The sequence below is a fragment of the Calypte anna genome, chromosome 1 (assembly GCF_003957555.1).
Source record: "Calypte anna isolate BGI_N300 chromosome 1, bCalAnn1_v1.p, whole genome shotgun sequence".
NCBI classification, from domain to species: domain Eukaryota; kingdom Metazoa; phylum Chordata; class Aves; order Apodiformes; family Trochilidae; genus Calypte; species Calypte anna.
This window is the reverse complement of record NC_044244.1, coordinates 131,550,861-131,568,344: the sequence shown is the minus strand read 5'-3', so window position 1 is coordinate 131,568,344 and position 17,484 is coordinate 131,550,861. Positions and strand designations below refer to the sequence as shown.

At 40.8% G+C, this 17,484-nt stretch overlaps 1 protein-coding gene across 1 annotated transcript in view; it reads left to right on the top strand.

Annotated features, from left to right (window-relative positions):
* The window catches only part of JADE3 (jade family PHD finger 3), a 68,143-nt gene extending 50,980 nt beyond the window's left edge, over window positions 1–17,163 (top strand). Inside the window, exons 7-11 of the mRNA XM_030468945.1 lie at window positions 2,510–2,677; window positions 7,899–8,015; window positions 8,463–8,936; window positions 12,096–12,213; window positions 13,702–17,163. Of these exons, the coding sequence (XP_030324805.1) occupies window positions 2,510–2,677; window positions 7,899–8,015; window positions 8,463–8,936; window positions 12,096–12,213; window positions 13,702–14,594 (1,770 nt within the window). The 3' untranslated portion in view covers window positions 14,595–17,163. The remainder of the gene's footprint in view (window positions 1–2,509; window positions 2,678–7,898; window positions 8,016–8,462; window positions 8,937–12,095; window positions 12,214–13,701) is intronic.
* Window positions 17,164–17,484: the final 321 nt, after the last annotated feature.

Here is a 17,484-nt window from a genome sequence, read left to right as displayed (position 1 = left end):
ATTTGAACTGGGACTAAATGTTAATTGGAGGGATTTGTGATTTTCTAGGTACAAAGGGTGGTACAGTACTAGGATGGATTTTTGTGTCCTAACAGTTACAGTAGGTTAAGTGGCCTAGCATGGCAAATATGTGGACAACTGTAGTCTAATAGGAGCACAAATTGTATTCTTGGGACTTACAAGTACTTCCTCTGTGACTGTGAAGAATTTTTCCCCTATTATTAAACCTGCTTTTGAAGATAAACAGGACAGGAAATGCTGGCTTGCCTGTATGAAGAACCTAAAGATGTTTGTTTCAGAGCTGTGGCTTTGACTCCTTGACTGACGAGTTAATTGACCAGACGTGGGCTGTCCAAATTTAGCCATCTGAAACCACATGTAGGCACTTGAACAGACTGATCTTTTTGAGAAGGCATAAGCACCTGCAGTAACTGTGCTGTCAGTCTGAATGTTGTTCACATTTATAGTGTTTCAGATGTAGCCAAGACTTTATGCTGACTGAGCTCAGTGTAGTCAGGCCTTATAATCAAAAAAGGGATATGAGTCCTGTGGTTTCTGTGTCTTCTGGAGGGGGGCTTTGCTATAAATTGAAAAGAGTCTAAGAAGGTTTTTTTCAAAACAGTATTTTTGTACTGACTGCAAGTAATACTCAGAAAACATATCTGGCTGAAAAAGGACCTGTCATTCCCCTGCTCGCAGTGGGCTGGCTTCCTGCCCAGCTGCTTTCCTGATCTGATTCACTGTGTGAAGCAGCCACGTGAGCCTGAGTGCCAGTGACATGGTCAGTGACAGGAATACAGCCAGCAGCTGGGCCACCTGCCTCAGCCCCTCCTTGTGCCTCTTCAAAAGTAATGATGAATTTGCAGTTGGAGGCTCATGGTTGCCTGCTGATGGCCTGCTGCCTCTTTGCTTCTGATGCTTCCCCATGGCAAATCTGCCTGAAACAAGCTGGGGAGTGTGGGGTAGAGCTAATCCTAACAACAGCAACCACAAAAAAAGTAATTGACTTTTTTTTTAGTGGCCTCAGGTCTGTTTGTCATCACCCAGTTTCGGGATAGGGTGGGGGTGAGAAGTGACAGAGATTCATCCTTCACGGTTCCTTCTTCTGCTGGCTCAAGCACACTGTGTGAAATCACTGGTTTAGTTGTCTAGACCTTTTTCACTCATAATTTGGATTAAATTAGAAAATAGTAAATAGTTTCAGTCTATTTCCAGCCTCCTAAATGTGATCTTGGGTGTAATGCCACTTCTGCTTTAGCAATAGAAAGAATGGTGGTAGGAATGTGCCACATAAGGGTTAGGGGGAGCCTTGCAAAATTTTTAGATTACAGCTCCCCCTGTTGGGTTTTTAGAGCAGTTGACACATCGAAATAGCATTTAGGTTAGTCAGTCTTTGAGTTTCCATAATGCAGGGTTTAATTCAACAAAGTCATCCTCTCTACAGGGCTGACATAAATGTGCAGTGTTTAATGATAACTCTTCATATTAAATACTGAGATCCTATAATCAGAAGTCTGGGAAGGCAAGTGTGGGAATTTTACATTGGCTTTGAATCTGGAAGACTGGTTTATAGCTAATGATCCTGTTCTTCCAAAGGCTTCCAAAGTTACTGTTTCCAGAGATGATGTTAGGAATGGTGAAAACTACCCTTTTGATAAAGCTTTTATTTGGAGCAGTTGAGTGGAATTAAACCTTGGTAGCACACAGTGATTTTGGATACAGTTAGCTTTTATAAATCTCTGTGTACATTGAGCAGGATATATGTAGACATGTGTAGTTAGCCATTAAGAACTGCTAGGAATTTGAATCAGAAGACTTTTTTTCTTTTCCTTTTTGTTTTTAATTCTTAAACCTAGCAAAACTTAAGAAATTTCTAATTTTCTTAGAGGTTAAGTTCAATACTTAGGAAATAGGCATAAAACCCAGCACATTATTTCTGTATGTGCTGTGATTTTTGTTGCAATATCGTATAAATATTTAAAGTAGCAATTCACAGAACTGTAACCACAAAGATAATTTATTGTTGCAGGAAACAGTCTGCAGTCAAACAGCTCATATTCTTTCACAGCTAATTACAATTATGTTCAAGCATAAAGTTATTAGTGGTAGGAAACTGTGATTTTAAAAAGGATTAGATGCAGAAGCTAAATTAAGGAAATGTCACTGTTTGGTTTTTTTTAGCTTCAGAAGTTTAAAAGTCACTGAAAACAAGTAGGAAGGTTCTTGACACCCATGGTGTTGTGCAGTCACAATGGATATGTTTTACACTATAAACAGATAATGCTAGCACACATTTTAAAAAGAAAGCAGTATAAAAAGAGTTTGGTTTCGAGGCTGTTTATCTCTTTGATCGTGTGACTTGTTTTAAGGTACTAGAGTTGGAGAAGGAATAAGTGAAGGCCACATTGTGCCTTTGCAGTTTGAAAGCTTAGCTCTGTATGAACAGGAATGTTGTGTGTGAAGTCATACCCGTGCAGTAATCTCAATTCAGTACCCGTTTTCCTCCAAGGCATGCTATGGAATCTTGAAAGTACCTGAAGGGAGCTGGCTGTGTCGCACCTGTGTTCTGGGAATACATCCTCAGTGCCTCCTGTGTCCCAAAAGAGGAGGTGCCATGAAAGCTACAAGGACAGGGACCAAGTGGGCACATGTGAGCTGTGCTCTCTGGATTCCAGAGGTAAAACCTGATTTCTGCCTCTCTTTTTGTAGACTCCTCTCTGTCATGCTGCTTTTTTTCTCTTCTCTTCCTTTTTGCATTCTGATGATTTAAGGTATCTGGTGGATTTAGTATCTGTCTTTATTCTGATGAGTTTGCACAGTCTGTGAGGACTGTGAGAGAGTACAGTTTGTTTCATTAATCAATCCCATTGTCCCTTCCATGTACTCTGCAGTCACCAGTTGCTTCATGGTAGTATTATGATATCTGAGTGACCCGCTAGAAAGGGTTCTAGCGTTCTCTGTAAAACTGCAGCCTTATTATCTCTCTTCTGATGAATATGTCAGCTCAGTTAGGTGTATAATTTGTGCGAATATATCTACTCTCATTTTTTTTTTTTCCTTTGTCTTTTTTTTAGTAACCTCAATGCCTTATTTGTATAGGATGTATTCTAAGATTTGTTAGTCTTTTTCTGACCAGTGGGGAGATGAATCTTCTTATTTATATCTTTGCTTATATCTTATACGCAAAGGCTTTTTTGCTCTATCCTTGTGTACATAAAGTGAGTTTCATAATGAAGCTTTATGGTTCTTCATCCATTTTGAATCAAGTTTAGCATCGCAGTATAATTCTGTAAATTGGAATATTCACTTGTGTATAGGTGGGGTTTATGTTTAATTTTGTACTTTGAGTAGCCTGTTTCATTTCTGGTAAGATCTACAGATCTATTACAGTAGATGGTTTAATGTGAGGCAGTAGCCAGATGTGCTAGCACTGTGACATCAGGGGGGTGGATGCCTTATTTTCTGAACCTTCTGTTCCCAAGTGCAGCCAGCCCTCATGTTTGAAGATGATGTTAAGATTCTGGATATCTTTTTAACATAGCAGCCAGATGCATTGTGTAATTCCCAGCTGTCTCAGGTATAGATCTGCTTTTCAAGGAGATCATCTTTGCAGTTGCACTTTCTCTTTCAGGACTGATTGCAGTTCCTGACATCTCTTCCACATTTAAGGAGAGAAGAGTTGAGAAAAAGATTTATTTTAAAATTAACAACAGCAACAAAATTCCTGACTTTTCCTGTACTTATGAAGTGTATTGGCTGGAAGCTCTCCTGACTGTGAGCAGACTGGTTTTCCTAAGAAGTCTGTTCTGCAATTGATTGCCTTCATAACAAAGAGGAACCAGCAGGTTTGGGAAGCAGAGGTGAAGGGGCCTGCCTTCCCACATCCCTCTGGCTGAGGGAGAGAAGCAGGGGAGCACCTAGAAGGGAGAGCTTGAATCTGGCTTCTCCCAACAGCCCAGACTGTCACCCTGGGGCTTGGGAACCTTCTCCCCTCCACACCAGTGCCAAGTGTGTCAGCCATGGTGAGGAGGTGACGCCTGCCAGTAAGGGTGTGAAATGCCTCTTGGACACATTCTCTTCCTCGGTCTCCTTCATTGTGACTTGTAAAACAACTCAGTCACTGGAGAAGCCAGAAAATGCTAAAATGGCAGATTAATTCCCATCTGGAAACATCAGTGTGGCCTTGCATGCTGCAGTGGACAGGAAGGACCCACAGCTGAAATACCTGGGGGTGGATACTTTAGGGGAGAATGTGTATTCCCATGTATACCTCTTTTTCTGCTCCTCAAAATGGAGCAGGCAGAACAAAGAGAGGAGTGGGACATAAGCACTTCTGTCTGTGCTTTGTCTGTGGTAAAAAGTTGTAAGAGAGGGAGTTAATGAGTCATCAAGTACAGGCTAGCATTGTTGCAGGCAATTGCATCAGGTATTTTCCCTCATTAACTCATTCAGCACCATCTTAAAACGTTTTTTCTTCCATCCCTTCCTTGTGAGCTATCACAGTCAAAAGGCTTTCATGACCCTCACTTGACTGGTTGGGATGTTCGAAGGTTTTTGCTTTCCAAAGTGGACTCACTGTCAGTTTATCTTCTTTTATTATTCTGCCTTTATTGTCTTCTAGTGTAAATGTGTAATCTCTTCCATGAGACAGAAAACTTACATTGCATTTTGAATTTCAAGGTCCTTCACTGCCTTAGCCCATTCCAGTTACATTCTCCCTCAATCAGTGTGGTGATAGCTGAAGCAGAAAGTTATTTTTCCTTGCAACAACTGAAGAGGGTATGAAATTGACTGTCACTGTTGCGAGTGAGTGTGCTCCAGCCACTGGGCTGCCCCTCTCAGCCACCAGTGCAGATCATTGTGCATTCATATAGCTGCTGGTGACAGGTTAGCAGGGGAGCAGAGGACAGCAGGGTGACAATGTAGATGGCAGTTCCTGTGCATAACAGCAGCAGAGAAGAGGGTTCAGCAGCTGATTTTCTTTACTCTCTCCCACTCTTCAATACAGCACTCAAAGTGTAGCCTGATAAAATGGAGCACAAGTCTTAGGAGAAGGGGCTGAAGGAGCTGGGGTTTAGCTAGGAGAAGTGGAGGCTGAGGGGAGAGTGTATCACTCTCTACAACTGCCTGAAAGGAGGTTGTAAAGAGGTGGAAATTGGTCTCTTAAATGAAGCTACAAGTGTTAGGATCAAGTTACACCAGGGGAGTTTTAGATTAGATGTTAGGAAGAATTTCTTCATTGAAAGGGTTATCAGACATCGGAACAGGCTGCCTAGGGCAGTGGTGGAGTCACCATCTCTGGAGGTATTTAGGATTATATAGATACAGTGCTTGGGGATATGGTTTAGTTAAGTTCTTGTCAGTGAAAGGTTATGGTTGGACTCAATGATCCTAAATGGTCTTTTCCAAACAAGGTAATTCTGTGATTCTGTAATGTGAAGAAATAACAGAGAAAATAGCTATATGCTATAGCAGTTGAATCATTTCTGTCTTGGGACGGGAGGTTTTGGGGAATGAAAAGGTTGGCCTCTCCACTCTCTGGATCCCTCGTGAACAGCAAAGTTCAAACAGGCTTTGCATTGATTCCTCTCTTTGAATTACCAGAAACGTGCAGGCAGTGTGAGGCCAGTGTAAATAAACTGCACCTGACACTGTGAGCACGTCTCTGTGCTTTTACAAAGTGGGGCAATAGTAACAGGCTGAATTACAAGATGAATGGACAGTGTTTTAAATGTTAAATGTTTCCTGACCTTATGAGTCCCCTTGGGGTGAGGGAGCAGACAGAGCACTAAAAGGGGCAGAGTGGGACAAGGAGAAGGTCTCTGTCAATTCCCAGCTCCTGCTAGGGAGCATGATGGAAAACTGTTATTGCTCAGTCTCCAGCAAAATTCACTGAAGATTCTGTTTCTTTTCGACAACCTGACAAGTTAATTTAACTCCCAAAGGAAGCCTTACCTCTTAGTAGTGGAAACTAGGATGAAAATTTCAGTGGATCTTTGTACAGTATTGTTTTGGAAATACCTGTGCAACGAGTAACCAGCTCTGTTTTGAGCATGGTAAAACTAGGTTGATGAAAGGCTCTTTCATTTTGGAAGAAAAAATCTGTATTTGATGTTTAAGAGTTCTGGACATGGTTCTGTGGAGCCATTCAAGTGATTCAGGGACAGCTTTGTCACTTTCCCACCAATGTATAGGAAGGCTGCAACAGATAAATTTTGTCATCTGTACCTGAGGAAAGTGTCACATGTTCCTCGCTATTTTCCTTCTTGTATGTCAAAACTTGGACCCTCTCTGTAGCATCTCACTGTGTTCCTAATGAAGACTTCTGGAAAGGCTATGCAGCTTGTTTACCTCAGTATATTCCAGAAGATGTGGCTTGCAGCTGTGGGATCAGAGGATGAAGTGCTCTAATAAACATAAATCTTATTTCTATCAGTTTATGTCATTAACTCATGAACTGCTGATCCCCTTTTTAAAATATGAATGTGTGCGTTATGACTGATATACCCCAAAAGGGAAATGAGAAAATTCAGCTTAGTCTACTGATTCTTTGAAAGTCAGTGGTTTAATTATCACATGTTAAACTAATTTATATAACCTGTATTTCATTAGGAGAGTGTTATTACAGAGGTAATCTGTGACAATTACTGTAGCATAATGCTCTTAAAGTTTTCCAAGGGAACAAAAATTTTAAAAACTGTTCAAATCTCAGCTTTAACTGATTTCTTCGGGAAACAGCCTTATTCTGCCCTCAGAATGCCACAGAGCATGACCTAGGAAACTCCTTTCTTTGAATTCTTAAATCAGACCCCTTTCAGAAGAGGCCCCTATCCCACCACTGGAAATACAGATCTGCTCCTTTCATGTGAATTGTTTGTAGAAAGCATAGAGATCTTCCTAGCTAGAATCAGCATTGTATTTCTGCTTCAGGCAGGTAGCCCTCCAAAGCACACAACTACTAAATTCAAAAAGTGCTGTGTAAGCATCAAAATCCAAGCTTTCAGAGGCTTACCTCACTGAAATCTTATGCCATGTATCTTTCTCATACTGGCCCAGTTTCTACATGTTGATCATTCAGAGCTGGCCAACTTTCTGATTCTGCTTTTGCTTAAATCCTGTCTGCCACGAGTGGCTCAGGTGTGCCTGCAGAGATAATGGATGTCTGTTTCGGTGTCCAAATTACTGAGGAGTCAATTACCTTGACTCCCAGTATGGACACCAGGGAGCTAGGAAAAAGGGATACATGAACATTAGTATAACAGAGAATAGGAAAAGGTATCCTGTGCTTATCTGATTTTTTTTTTCTTTGTAGTAATCTGTAGTTAGGAAAGTGTGTAAGAAACACTGGGATAGCTCCGTGGGGAGGCAGAGCTGGGAAGCGAGGCTTTCCCAGGCAGCCAACTGATTTTGCCCCAAATTGTGAGCTGGCAGAAGTAGCTAGATCAGTGAGTCTTAAAGTAGGAACTTTTCAGGTAAGTATGAGTAAGTGTCCCTGTTTTGTTCTGAGTAGCTCTTACTGTGGTACTTCCTGAGTTAGACCTGCTAAAGCAGCATAGATAAAAAAAACAGAAAAAAACCCAAAACAGAATCAAAAGGATATGAGCAGAAGTATCACTTACTGCAGTGTCTGAATTGGTTTGTAACAAGGCATGCTGTATATGCCTCATGTTTTGAAGGATTGCAACTTGTAGCCACCAGGTTAAATTAGTAACATTCTACCATACTGGTTTTTATGTGGGATCTTTTAGGGCTCCTTGTTGAGAAGTATGAGCACAGGGAGATACTGCAGTGAGATAAATGTGTGGTCGTATTTCTTCTTCTGGTATTGATGGAGAGCTTGTTTTTATTGCCTTGATAATTGTTTTCCATGCTGGTTTTTTTGTTTGTTTGTTTGTTAGGTTAGTATTGCTTGCCCAGAAAGGATGGAGCCAATCACAAAGGTGTCTCACATTCCACCAAGTCGATGGGCTCTAGTGTGTAGTTTATGCAAACTGAAAACTGGTGCTTGCATTCAGGTACGTACTTGTCCTGGGGCGGGTTTTGTTTTACATCTTGTTTGTCCTGTGTTCAGAGATTCTTTACAAGGCAGATAACCATTGGGTAAATGCGTGTTTCTTCATAGCTGTTTGCTATCAAATGAGTTTACTAACTCAAAGATGTAGAAGTTAGTCTGAGTTGCCTGCTTTTGAATAAGGCTGAGATGTGTAAGGACTGTTACTGTCTGCACCACAGGTGGATAGAAGGGTCCTTCTCTTGAACACTTCGCAAATGAGGAAATACTTAATTGCGTGATACCAACTTCTAGTAGACCAAACAAAGATTTAGTGCTCTATTTTTAAGAGCACTTAGGAATTAAGTTTTTGTAGTGATGGACTTCCAAGTGATTACGATAATTCTGTCCTTTTTTTCTGGTTTGTTGCAGCTGTTGATGATTGGGTTCTTTGGTTTTATTTTGTCTGTAGTGCTCCGTGAAAAGCTGCATCACTGCCTTTCACGTCACCTGTGCCTTTGAGCATAGCTTAGAGATGAAGACTATCCTGGATGATGGGGATGAGGTCAAGTTCAAGTCATATTGTCTAAAGCACAGCAAGAACAAACAGAATTCACTGCCTGATGTTGATGAACACCCCAAAAGCGTGTCAGACCAGAAGCAAACAGAAAGCGAAAAAACCAGTTTGCGAGCCCAGAAACTCCGAGAACTAGAGGAAGAATTTTACTCTCTAGTTAAAGTGGAGGATGTTGCAGCAGAACTGGGCCTCCCTAAACTTGCTGTAGACTTCATCTACAATTACTGGAAACTAAAGAGGAAAAGTAACTTTAACAAACCATTGTTTCCTCCCAAGGAGGATGAAGAAAATGGCTTGGTGCAGCCAAAAGAAGATAGCATTCATACACGCATGAGAATGTTCATGCATTTGAGGCAGGACCTAGAGAGGGTAAGAATTTACCTGATAAAAGTTTTGAAAAACTATTTGCAGGTGAGCAAGGTCTTTGTGGAGGAAAGTGGTAATGGAGGAAATACAGAGAGAGAGTTTAAAAAATAATACTTCTCAGTCCAGTGTGAAAGGAGTGCTTGGTAACTTGCTTAGAGGTTATTTCTTTATATATGGTAAGATGCACAATAGATACATTTGCTAATTGACTACTTAATTTCAATTTAAATTGAGTAAATATTAAAAATAGAGTAAGTTTATTTTAACAATCTGTAGTAGTTGCTAGTAATACAGATTCAATAAGAAAAAAAGTTATTTTTGTTAAGCAAATGTAAGTGCAAGGGAATGGGGCAGGCTTAAAAAAATCTTACCTTTCATCTTTTCTCTTGCCATGAAGGGTCTCTTGATTTGAATTAAAAAAGGTGTTTTGTAATGATTATAATACAATGGTGAGTATTGGCTGTGTCTGGGTTTGGAAAATTAATTTGCATAGGTAATGCATTAAGTGTTTTGTGGTGAATATGCATTAAGGTTTTGGAGAACTCTAAAAATACATAAAGTGTGCAGATTCTCATCCTCATAGTTTGAAGGCAAGCAGGCAGGGTCCTAGGTGGTTAACTTCCATGGTGACTTTTGGCTCCACACACACAGAGGATCATGTTGGCCTTTACTCACACTACTTCCTAAGACAGACCTCTGATTTCAGGAGTCTTACCAGTGTCTCTTCCTCACCCCCATGCTGGTGTCAGCTGGTCCCCAGCAGCAGGCAGGCTGTGTCACTTGTCACTCTCTTGACCTGGATGCTTTCACTGCATGCAGCTGCCTGAGGTGCTAGAATTGGTTAGCAGTCTGAAAATAACCCACTGACTCTACCACTGCTTGGGGCTTTGCTGAGAAGGAGGAGAAAGATCTTTTTATCAGTAGCTAGCTGGGCTCTTAGCAAAATTCAGAGCAGGGATTTATTAGGAAGGCACACAAGAGTGCCTTTTTCTGACAGCTGATGGGGAAAGAAGCCACGTGTTACCTCTCAGGCTGCCCATTAGGTTGTTCTGTTGGCTAGTGATCACTTGCAGTTTTCAAATGCTGAGAGATAACTAGTTAATATTAAAAAGATAACAAAATAAAGTAAACGTGTTAAATGTGATACAGACATTGGAGAGGAAAGAGAAAGGAAAACCAGAAAATAGTGTTGTAAGAAAAGGAAAACTGTTTTGGAGAGAGAACATGAAAATACAGGGAGATGAGTGTTGAAGCTGAGGGTTTTTTTAGTCATTGTAACTGTTGTCTTGAATATAGTCATAATCATTCTCAGATCTCCTTTTTGAGGGTGACTTTGGATATGGATCCTTACTTTAAAAATAAATAAAAGTCCATACTGTGCTCAGAGTGGAGGGTTGGGATTTTGGGGTTTTTTTTGCTTTCCAGAGATCATTTTGAGCTTTTTTTTTTTTGTTTTACAAGTGGTTTGTTTGCTTCAAAATTTGGAGAAGGTGATGTACCTAATGTGAGTGGAGGTAATTCATGGTTTGAAATGTCTGTCTCAAAATTTCTGAACTTCTTTATGCCACAAAGTTTTCTATTCATTCGTATCTTAGGATGAATAGAGATTCAGGAATCACGGAATTTCCTTTCTGGAGAGAGAGAGGTTCCAGTTTTGAACAGATGGAATTGAGTGCTAAGGGAAGAATATTTGGCAAATATCTTTCAGCCAGCCCCTATGCAGCTTCTGTGTTCTGAAAGCTCTTTTAAGTGTTTATCAAGAAATTTCAGTGCCTCCTCCTGTTCTCTCATAACATTATGTGGAAATACTGTTAGTAACTCAGACATATAGTTGGAAGTACAATTATGTGGAACTGAATCATAGAGTCACAAATACTTTAGGTTGGAAAGAACCTTCAAAGGTCATCTAGATGAACTGTTCTGCCATGGGCAGGGACACTTCCCAGTAGACCAGGTTGCTCAAAGCCCCATCCAACCCAGCCTTGAACACTGCCAGGGGAGGGAACAGCCTGGGCAGCCTCTTCCAGTGTCTTCCCACCTTCACAGTCAAGTATTTCTTCCTTATGCACAGCCTAAATCTGCTCTCTTTCATCTTAAAACCATTGTCACTTGTCCTGTCACTACAGGCCCTGGTCATTCTCCACCTTTCCTGTAGGCCTCTTTCAGGTATTGGCAGGCTGCTACAAGGTCTCCCTGGAGCCTTCTCTTCTCCACTCAACCTGTCTTTATAGGAGAGGTGCTTCAGCTCCTACCATTTTTGTGGGGCTCCACCAGGTCCATGTCTTTCCTGTGCTGAACACAATATTCCAGGTGGGGGTCTCACCAGAGAAGAGCAGAGGGGCAGAACCACCTCCCTGTACCTGCTGGCCATTCTTCTTTTGGTGCAGCCCTGGATGCAATGGGATCCCTGGGCTGCAAGTGTGTGTTGACAGCTTACATCCAATTCTTCATCCACCAGTACCCCCAAGTCCTCCTCTGCAGAGCTGCTCTCAGTCCCTTCATCCCCCAGATTGTGTTGATATTGGGAGTTGCTTGATCCAGGTGCAGAGCTTTGGACTTGGCCTTGTTGAACCAATTGCCTTGTCAATGAAATGAAGTTGGAAAAGAAACTGCTAATTGCACAAGAAGCTGGAGTGTTCTTTCAGGGAACATCAGTGTGTTAATTTTTGTCGTAACACATCAGCTTTCTTGGGTATTTTTTTTTTAAACGTGTTACTTTCCATCTTGCAATAATTTTAGGGGAAACATAGTTTAGCTGTTAAAAATGATTCTGTGAAACATTTTGCAGGTAAAGTCTGGGAGAATCCAGTACTGCCTGCAGTAAATCCCCAGCATCAAGCATCATGGAAGCAGGGTTACAAACAAGCAAGTCTCAGAAATACTTTTCTTTTGACTAGAACTTTGTATTAATTCACTGTTCCTATGGATGAAAAATATATTCTGTTGTCTTGCAGAATATTGCTCAAGGAATTTAAGAAAATGGCAAATAAAGAAATCCAGGGTATTTATTTAATTCATAGTTACTTCAGTGATATTCACAAGAACTTTACCAAGAGATTTTGCACATAATATTGTTTTAATTCTACTGTTGATGCACATATTTTTTAACTGTTAGGACTTCTTTTCTTGTTGCCTATTGAGTTTCATTTTGTTCCTCCATAGGTAAGAAATCTCTGCTACATGGTAAGCAGGAGAGAGAAACTGAAGTTGTCTCACAGTAAAGTACATGAACAGGTCTTCAATTTGCAAGTCCAGCTCATTAATCAGGAAATTGCTGCAGGTAATCATATAAATGTAAAATATTTGCAAATTCTATCTGTATTTAAACTAAAATACATGCTCCTGCTTAGTGCTTTTAATATTGAAAATCTGCCTTTAAAAACTTCCTTCGAGTACTCAGTAAATGAAAGTAGCAACATACACAGAATGCTTTAATGTCTTAAAATATTTACTTGGAAATGCCTTTATTTTGTGACTGTTTCTGAAACATGTCTATCAGTTATCAACCACTACAGCATCCAGATACCGGAAACAAGCTGGTGGTGATCTCTAGAATTTCACTTCCTTGCCCCTGCTTGCTGGTACTGTTGCATCAAGCTCTGCACTGCTGCTTGGTTCCCCAGCTGAGAAGGTTTTTTGCTTACTGTCAGAAGTTGGTTCCTTCAGGCAAAAGAGAAGAGTGACTGATGGGAATCGCTGTTGTTTTCCTGTTGCTTTGCAGTGCAGAGAGGCATTTCTTAGCCTGCCATCTGCAGTTCCTCTCCTTCCTTCAAATAAGAGTTTAATTACTCTGGATTTTAATAGTGAAGTGTAACTGGTGGGGAATGCTGATGTACCAAAATCCACTCTGCCCTTCTTTTTTATAGCATCTGTATTGAAATAAGGAACACAACATTTGGAAAGAGGAAGAGTATACACTCTAGTGCCATTACTTTTCTGTTTTTCAACAGGGAAGACATCTCTTTCTCAATATGAAACCGAGATATTTCTGTTCTTTCAAGAGACATATTGTGTTCTTAATTACAAATTTAGAGTGAAGTCTTTGTGCTTTGTTTTTTTCTCCACACCTGAAATATGGATAGGTTTCATAAGTAATGATTGGTTGATTTTAAACTGGTTTAGATCAGGTTAGTACTTCATGGTAGCAGCAGTATCCTCAAGCACTTTATTTTTTTGTAAATGTGTTTCATTAGAAATGTCAACTGAATTTATTTTATATTTTCATAAATAAAGTGCTTTCTTAATGATAATTAAGAATAGTTTGATAGCTACTTTTGATGATGCTGTGTTTAATATCATAGACTAATATATGAGAGTGAAAAGACTTTTGAAGTGTGGGGAATTTTGTAATACAAAGCAAAGACTTGAACTAAGTCCAAATTGAAACTCAGTTTGAAACATTGTTTTTTCTGCATCCAGTGCTGAACAGGAACCTTTTTTATAGTTTTGTTGGAACTACTTCAGTCATATCTCAAAACTGGTTCAATTCACTGGCTTAAAGCCCTGTAAAAAGGGCACATTGTTGTTTTCAATGGAAATGCTAAAATGCTTACCTAAATTCTGACATGGTGGATAATTTGGAATAGTTTTTATTACCCCAGCTTTTCCTTAATGTCCCAAGATAATTTCACACTAATTGTTTGCAAATGCCTCTCAGCCTTGAATGATCTTCTAATGGAATGTAAAACTTGTTACAGATAACAAAACAATTACCCTCGTTTTAAAAAAGCCTTTTTTTCTTCCCGCTCTCTTTCCCTTTCTGCTGTAGGCCACACGCTGACAAGTGCACTAGAGAACACACTGTTCTACCCACCTCCCAGGATCACCCTGAAGTTAAAAATGCCCAAATCAGCACTAGGAGATTGCAAAAATAATTCTCTGAAGCCTGGCAACAGACCGCTTTCTCCTGACAATAACAGCACTGTTTACAGCAAACGCAGTGTGCCGATGTCAAAGGAATCGTTTGAAATTAAAGCAAAATCTTACTCCAGGTATCAGCACGACAGCAGAAGTAACGGGTTGCTGGCAGGGATTGGGAAGCCTCGGGGAGAGGTGAAGAATTCTGGCCCCACTCAGATGCCGGAGTTTTACCGGGGCCAGTCGTCTGGGAAGCCCTTAGCACTCCAGGCTGCTTTGCACGGACAGTCTTCCATTGGGAATGGGCGGGTGCAGCAGGAGAACTCGAGGCTGGCAGCCAAGTCCAATGGTCTGATGGGCAGGGCTGGAGACGTGAGCCAGAGAGACAGCTCCAGCCAGACACCCTACGAACAAGAGTCTGTGCTCACGGCTCACTTGGCCAGCCAGAGCGGTTTCAGAAAATCCACCATAGAACATTTCAGCCGGTCTTTTAAAGAGGCTACTAACAGTCTAGTGAGGACCACGGAAGATCTGCGGTGCTGTGAAAAGCCCACGAGAAGACTTGCAACAAAAGATCGCTTGTGGAGCAAGCAGACGCTTGAAGGTGCTCCATACCAGGACAACGATGGGTACTGTCCTGACTTAGAGCTTAGTGACTCTGAGGCAGAAAGCGATGAAAACAAAGAGCAAGTGAGGTTAAGGCGAAGTAGCTCAGAGAGAGAAAGCCCAACTAAGGACTTTGGAAGAGATTGTCACACTAGAAACAAAAAGAATATGATTTCTCACAGTTCGGTACAAAGGTGATTAGCAGCCCCCACGGGGTAACTAAGCCTTTTATATATTCCGATGTACCAGTGCAAAGCTCAGCATCAACAGGTTCCAGAAAACAGCCCAGGACCTACATTAGGAAGAGTTGCAGAAGGGGATGTGGGGAGAGGAGAGAAATCCAGAGTAGGTTTGCTCAACTGTGAATTGGCTTGCAGTCTTCTCAAGGTTAACAGCATTGTTGCAAAGTCATGTGGAAATCAATGTCTTTTATTTAGAAGGTAACATCTGGGAGAGCACAAAGCAGTTAATCTTTGCATAAATTCAGGATGCTGCTTCCCCCTCTGTTTACGTGCACGGCAGCGTGTTCACACTGTGTCAGTCTTGGGGGTGGTTGAGAGGTATGAAAGTCCTTGCATTGCTCTAACATGGTGCAAGAGGCTGCAAAGGGAGACACTGTAACTGCATTCTGACAGCACCTGCAGTGTGGCTTTGATCCAGCAATGCACTTGGGGATGTGTTAGGAAGTTAAGCATGTGAAAAGTCCTGCTGCTTTCCTCCCCCCCCCCCCCCCCCCCCCGCCTTTCCTCCGGGAACATTTGTGCTCAGATCTCCCAAGCACATGCCGGTGTGCTCTGCTGGACCAGGCCCAAAGTGACTACTGAGTGATGATCCTCTTCTGCAGGAGGCTTTGAACCACAGTGGTGTTTGCAGGCTCCTTGTGGAGGGTGGAAGCAGACGTCATTGGCGCTGCCAAAATTGCTGACCTCTAGACATGCCCCCGTTCCCTGCTTTTGCTGAAGGTTGTGTTTCTCTTCACAATAATTTGCTTATTTTGTAAATATGCAACTTCTAGTACTTCAGTTTTTTTAAACTCTGTACATAGTTGCTTGTTGTGGGATGCACTTGTAAATATTTTACCCAGCTAACAAGTACAGATGGCTAATTTTGTGGATAGTGTTTACAAAAGTAGATGTACTACTTCAAAGAAAAATGCTATTTGACACTTAAATTTAGGCAATCACCGGTGATGCCAGGTTCCTCTTGAAATGGAGATTTCACGCCCAGAGATGTTTATACCTGGTATTTTTAGCATGAGCTGAATTAGAAATAATTCCATCTGAACATTTTATGCAGGCAGAAATTTTCAACCCTAGTTGCCTGAATATGAATGCAGGAGCCTTACTTCAGACACCTAGGTCTGTAAAATTTCAGCCAGTCAGTATTTGGAATACGGTTTGTTGGTTCTTTTTTAATTGCTGAAAAATTACTATTTTATTAAGCTGCTTTTCAATCTCTGGATCATTTGCCATTTCCCAAACTAAAACTTTTGTGTATGTCCTTAAAAATTATCTGTTATTACGTAGTGATTACATTTCAGCTAGTACTAAGGAAGTGAGAACAGGGAATCCTTTTTGGTTTGTTTCAGTGATAGGATTTTCGTTTGAATGCAAACAGACGTCTTGTTTTCCAGGTGGTGTTGTGTTGGATCAGCAAAGTCACTGCCCTGTTTTTCTCTGGAATGCTGTACATTTCATAAATACACTACACCCTCTGTCTGCACACCAGTCAGTGGCTGAAATAGGCTTCAGGTTGTATTGGACACATCACAGGGCTTCTTTCTGCTGAGGGTTTACATTATCCTGAAACAAGAGGTGTTCCCCACCCAGTGTGAAGATGATTATGCAAATCCAAACAACAACCTGTTATCTTCTTAATTTATTGCTTTTGGCTTGGGAAATGGCAATGACATTTTTAGATCTGTTTTAAACTTGGAAATCTCCATATTCACAACAGGACTAGCAGGTCAGGGGCTGGAGGACTTTACAGCAGTGAAATAAAAAGAATTCTTGGCAATTCTGCTCTGTTTTTTCTTCATGCATCTTAATTTTCTTTTTTTCACTTCTTGATTTTCTGTATATTTGTGTAATTGATCTTTCTAGAGCTGTATCTTCAAAATTATTTCTTTTGTTGTAAATATGCTGTAGCATTTTAGGTTTCCACGTTTTATTTTAATGGGAAATGCTTTGTGTTCCAAGCCATGGGCCATTCAGAATAAGTAAACAAATGTCCTTTCATTTGTATTCCAGTTCTGATTCTCTTAGTTCTCTTTCGATATTTATTGGTGATCCTCTCTTGCTGGTCATGAAATTTTATGAGGCTTGTATTGGGAACAGTTATCTGGGAGGTCAGCAGAGCATTCTCGTTCCTTTGTGGCCAAAAGCCTGTGACAGAAGGGAGGAAAATGGTGCTTCAGCAAAACTCAGCATTTCTGCTCTTCTGGGGTTATTCAGTTGTTTGCAGTCTGAGCAATGGTTTTGCTAATTTTTACATTATTTTAATAGATATATGAAGGAGCCCTTGGTTATGTAGTTCTCAAGTATTGTCCCCAAAGTGCATTTGCTAGTTTTTATTGTGTGTTCGGTGGCTAACTGTTTGAAGTATTACCTCTTAACCTTATTTGTCTTTTTTTTTTTTTTTGGTGTTTTTGCATTTTGTTTTATATATATAAATATATATATATATACAATTTTCCAAGATGGACTCGGTCTTTTTCAGATGTCCCCTTTTTACAAGTACTTTTTCATTAAATTATGAAACTGCTAACAGTATTTTCATTCGTTGTGATTTATTCAGGGCTTTACCCTCTGTCTGCCAGGTTGTTAAACTCATCCTTCTAACAGGTACAGTGTCCATCAGGAGTAAATGATTTCTGCAGAGCTGGCAGTACTTCGAGTTGAAGTGTCAAGGAAAACCTTTCCCCTTCGGCCTCCCAGGGAAGTTGCTGAACACTATTTTGCTGTGTAAAGCAAATAGCCCAGGCTGGGCTTTTGTTTCTGCCTGTCCAAGCAAATGTAACAGACCATTTGCTGCCCCGGCCTCACTTTTTAATTTCTAAAGTCACTTCTAAGACTGTTTTGCCCTGGTT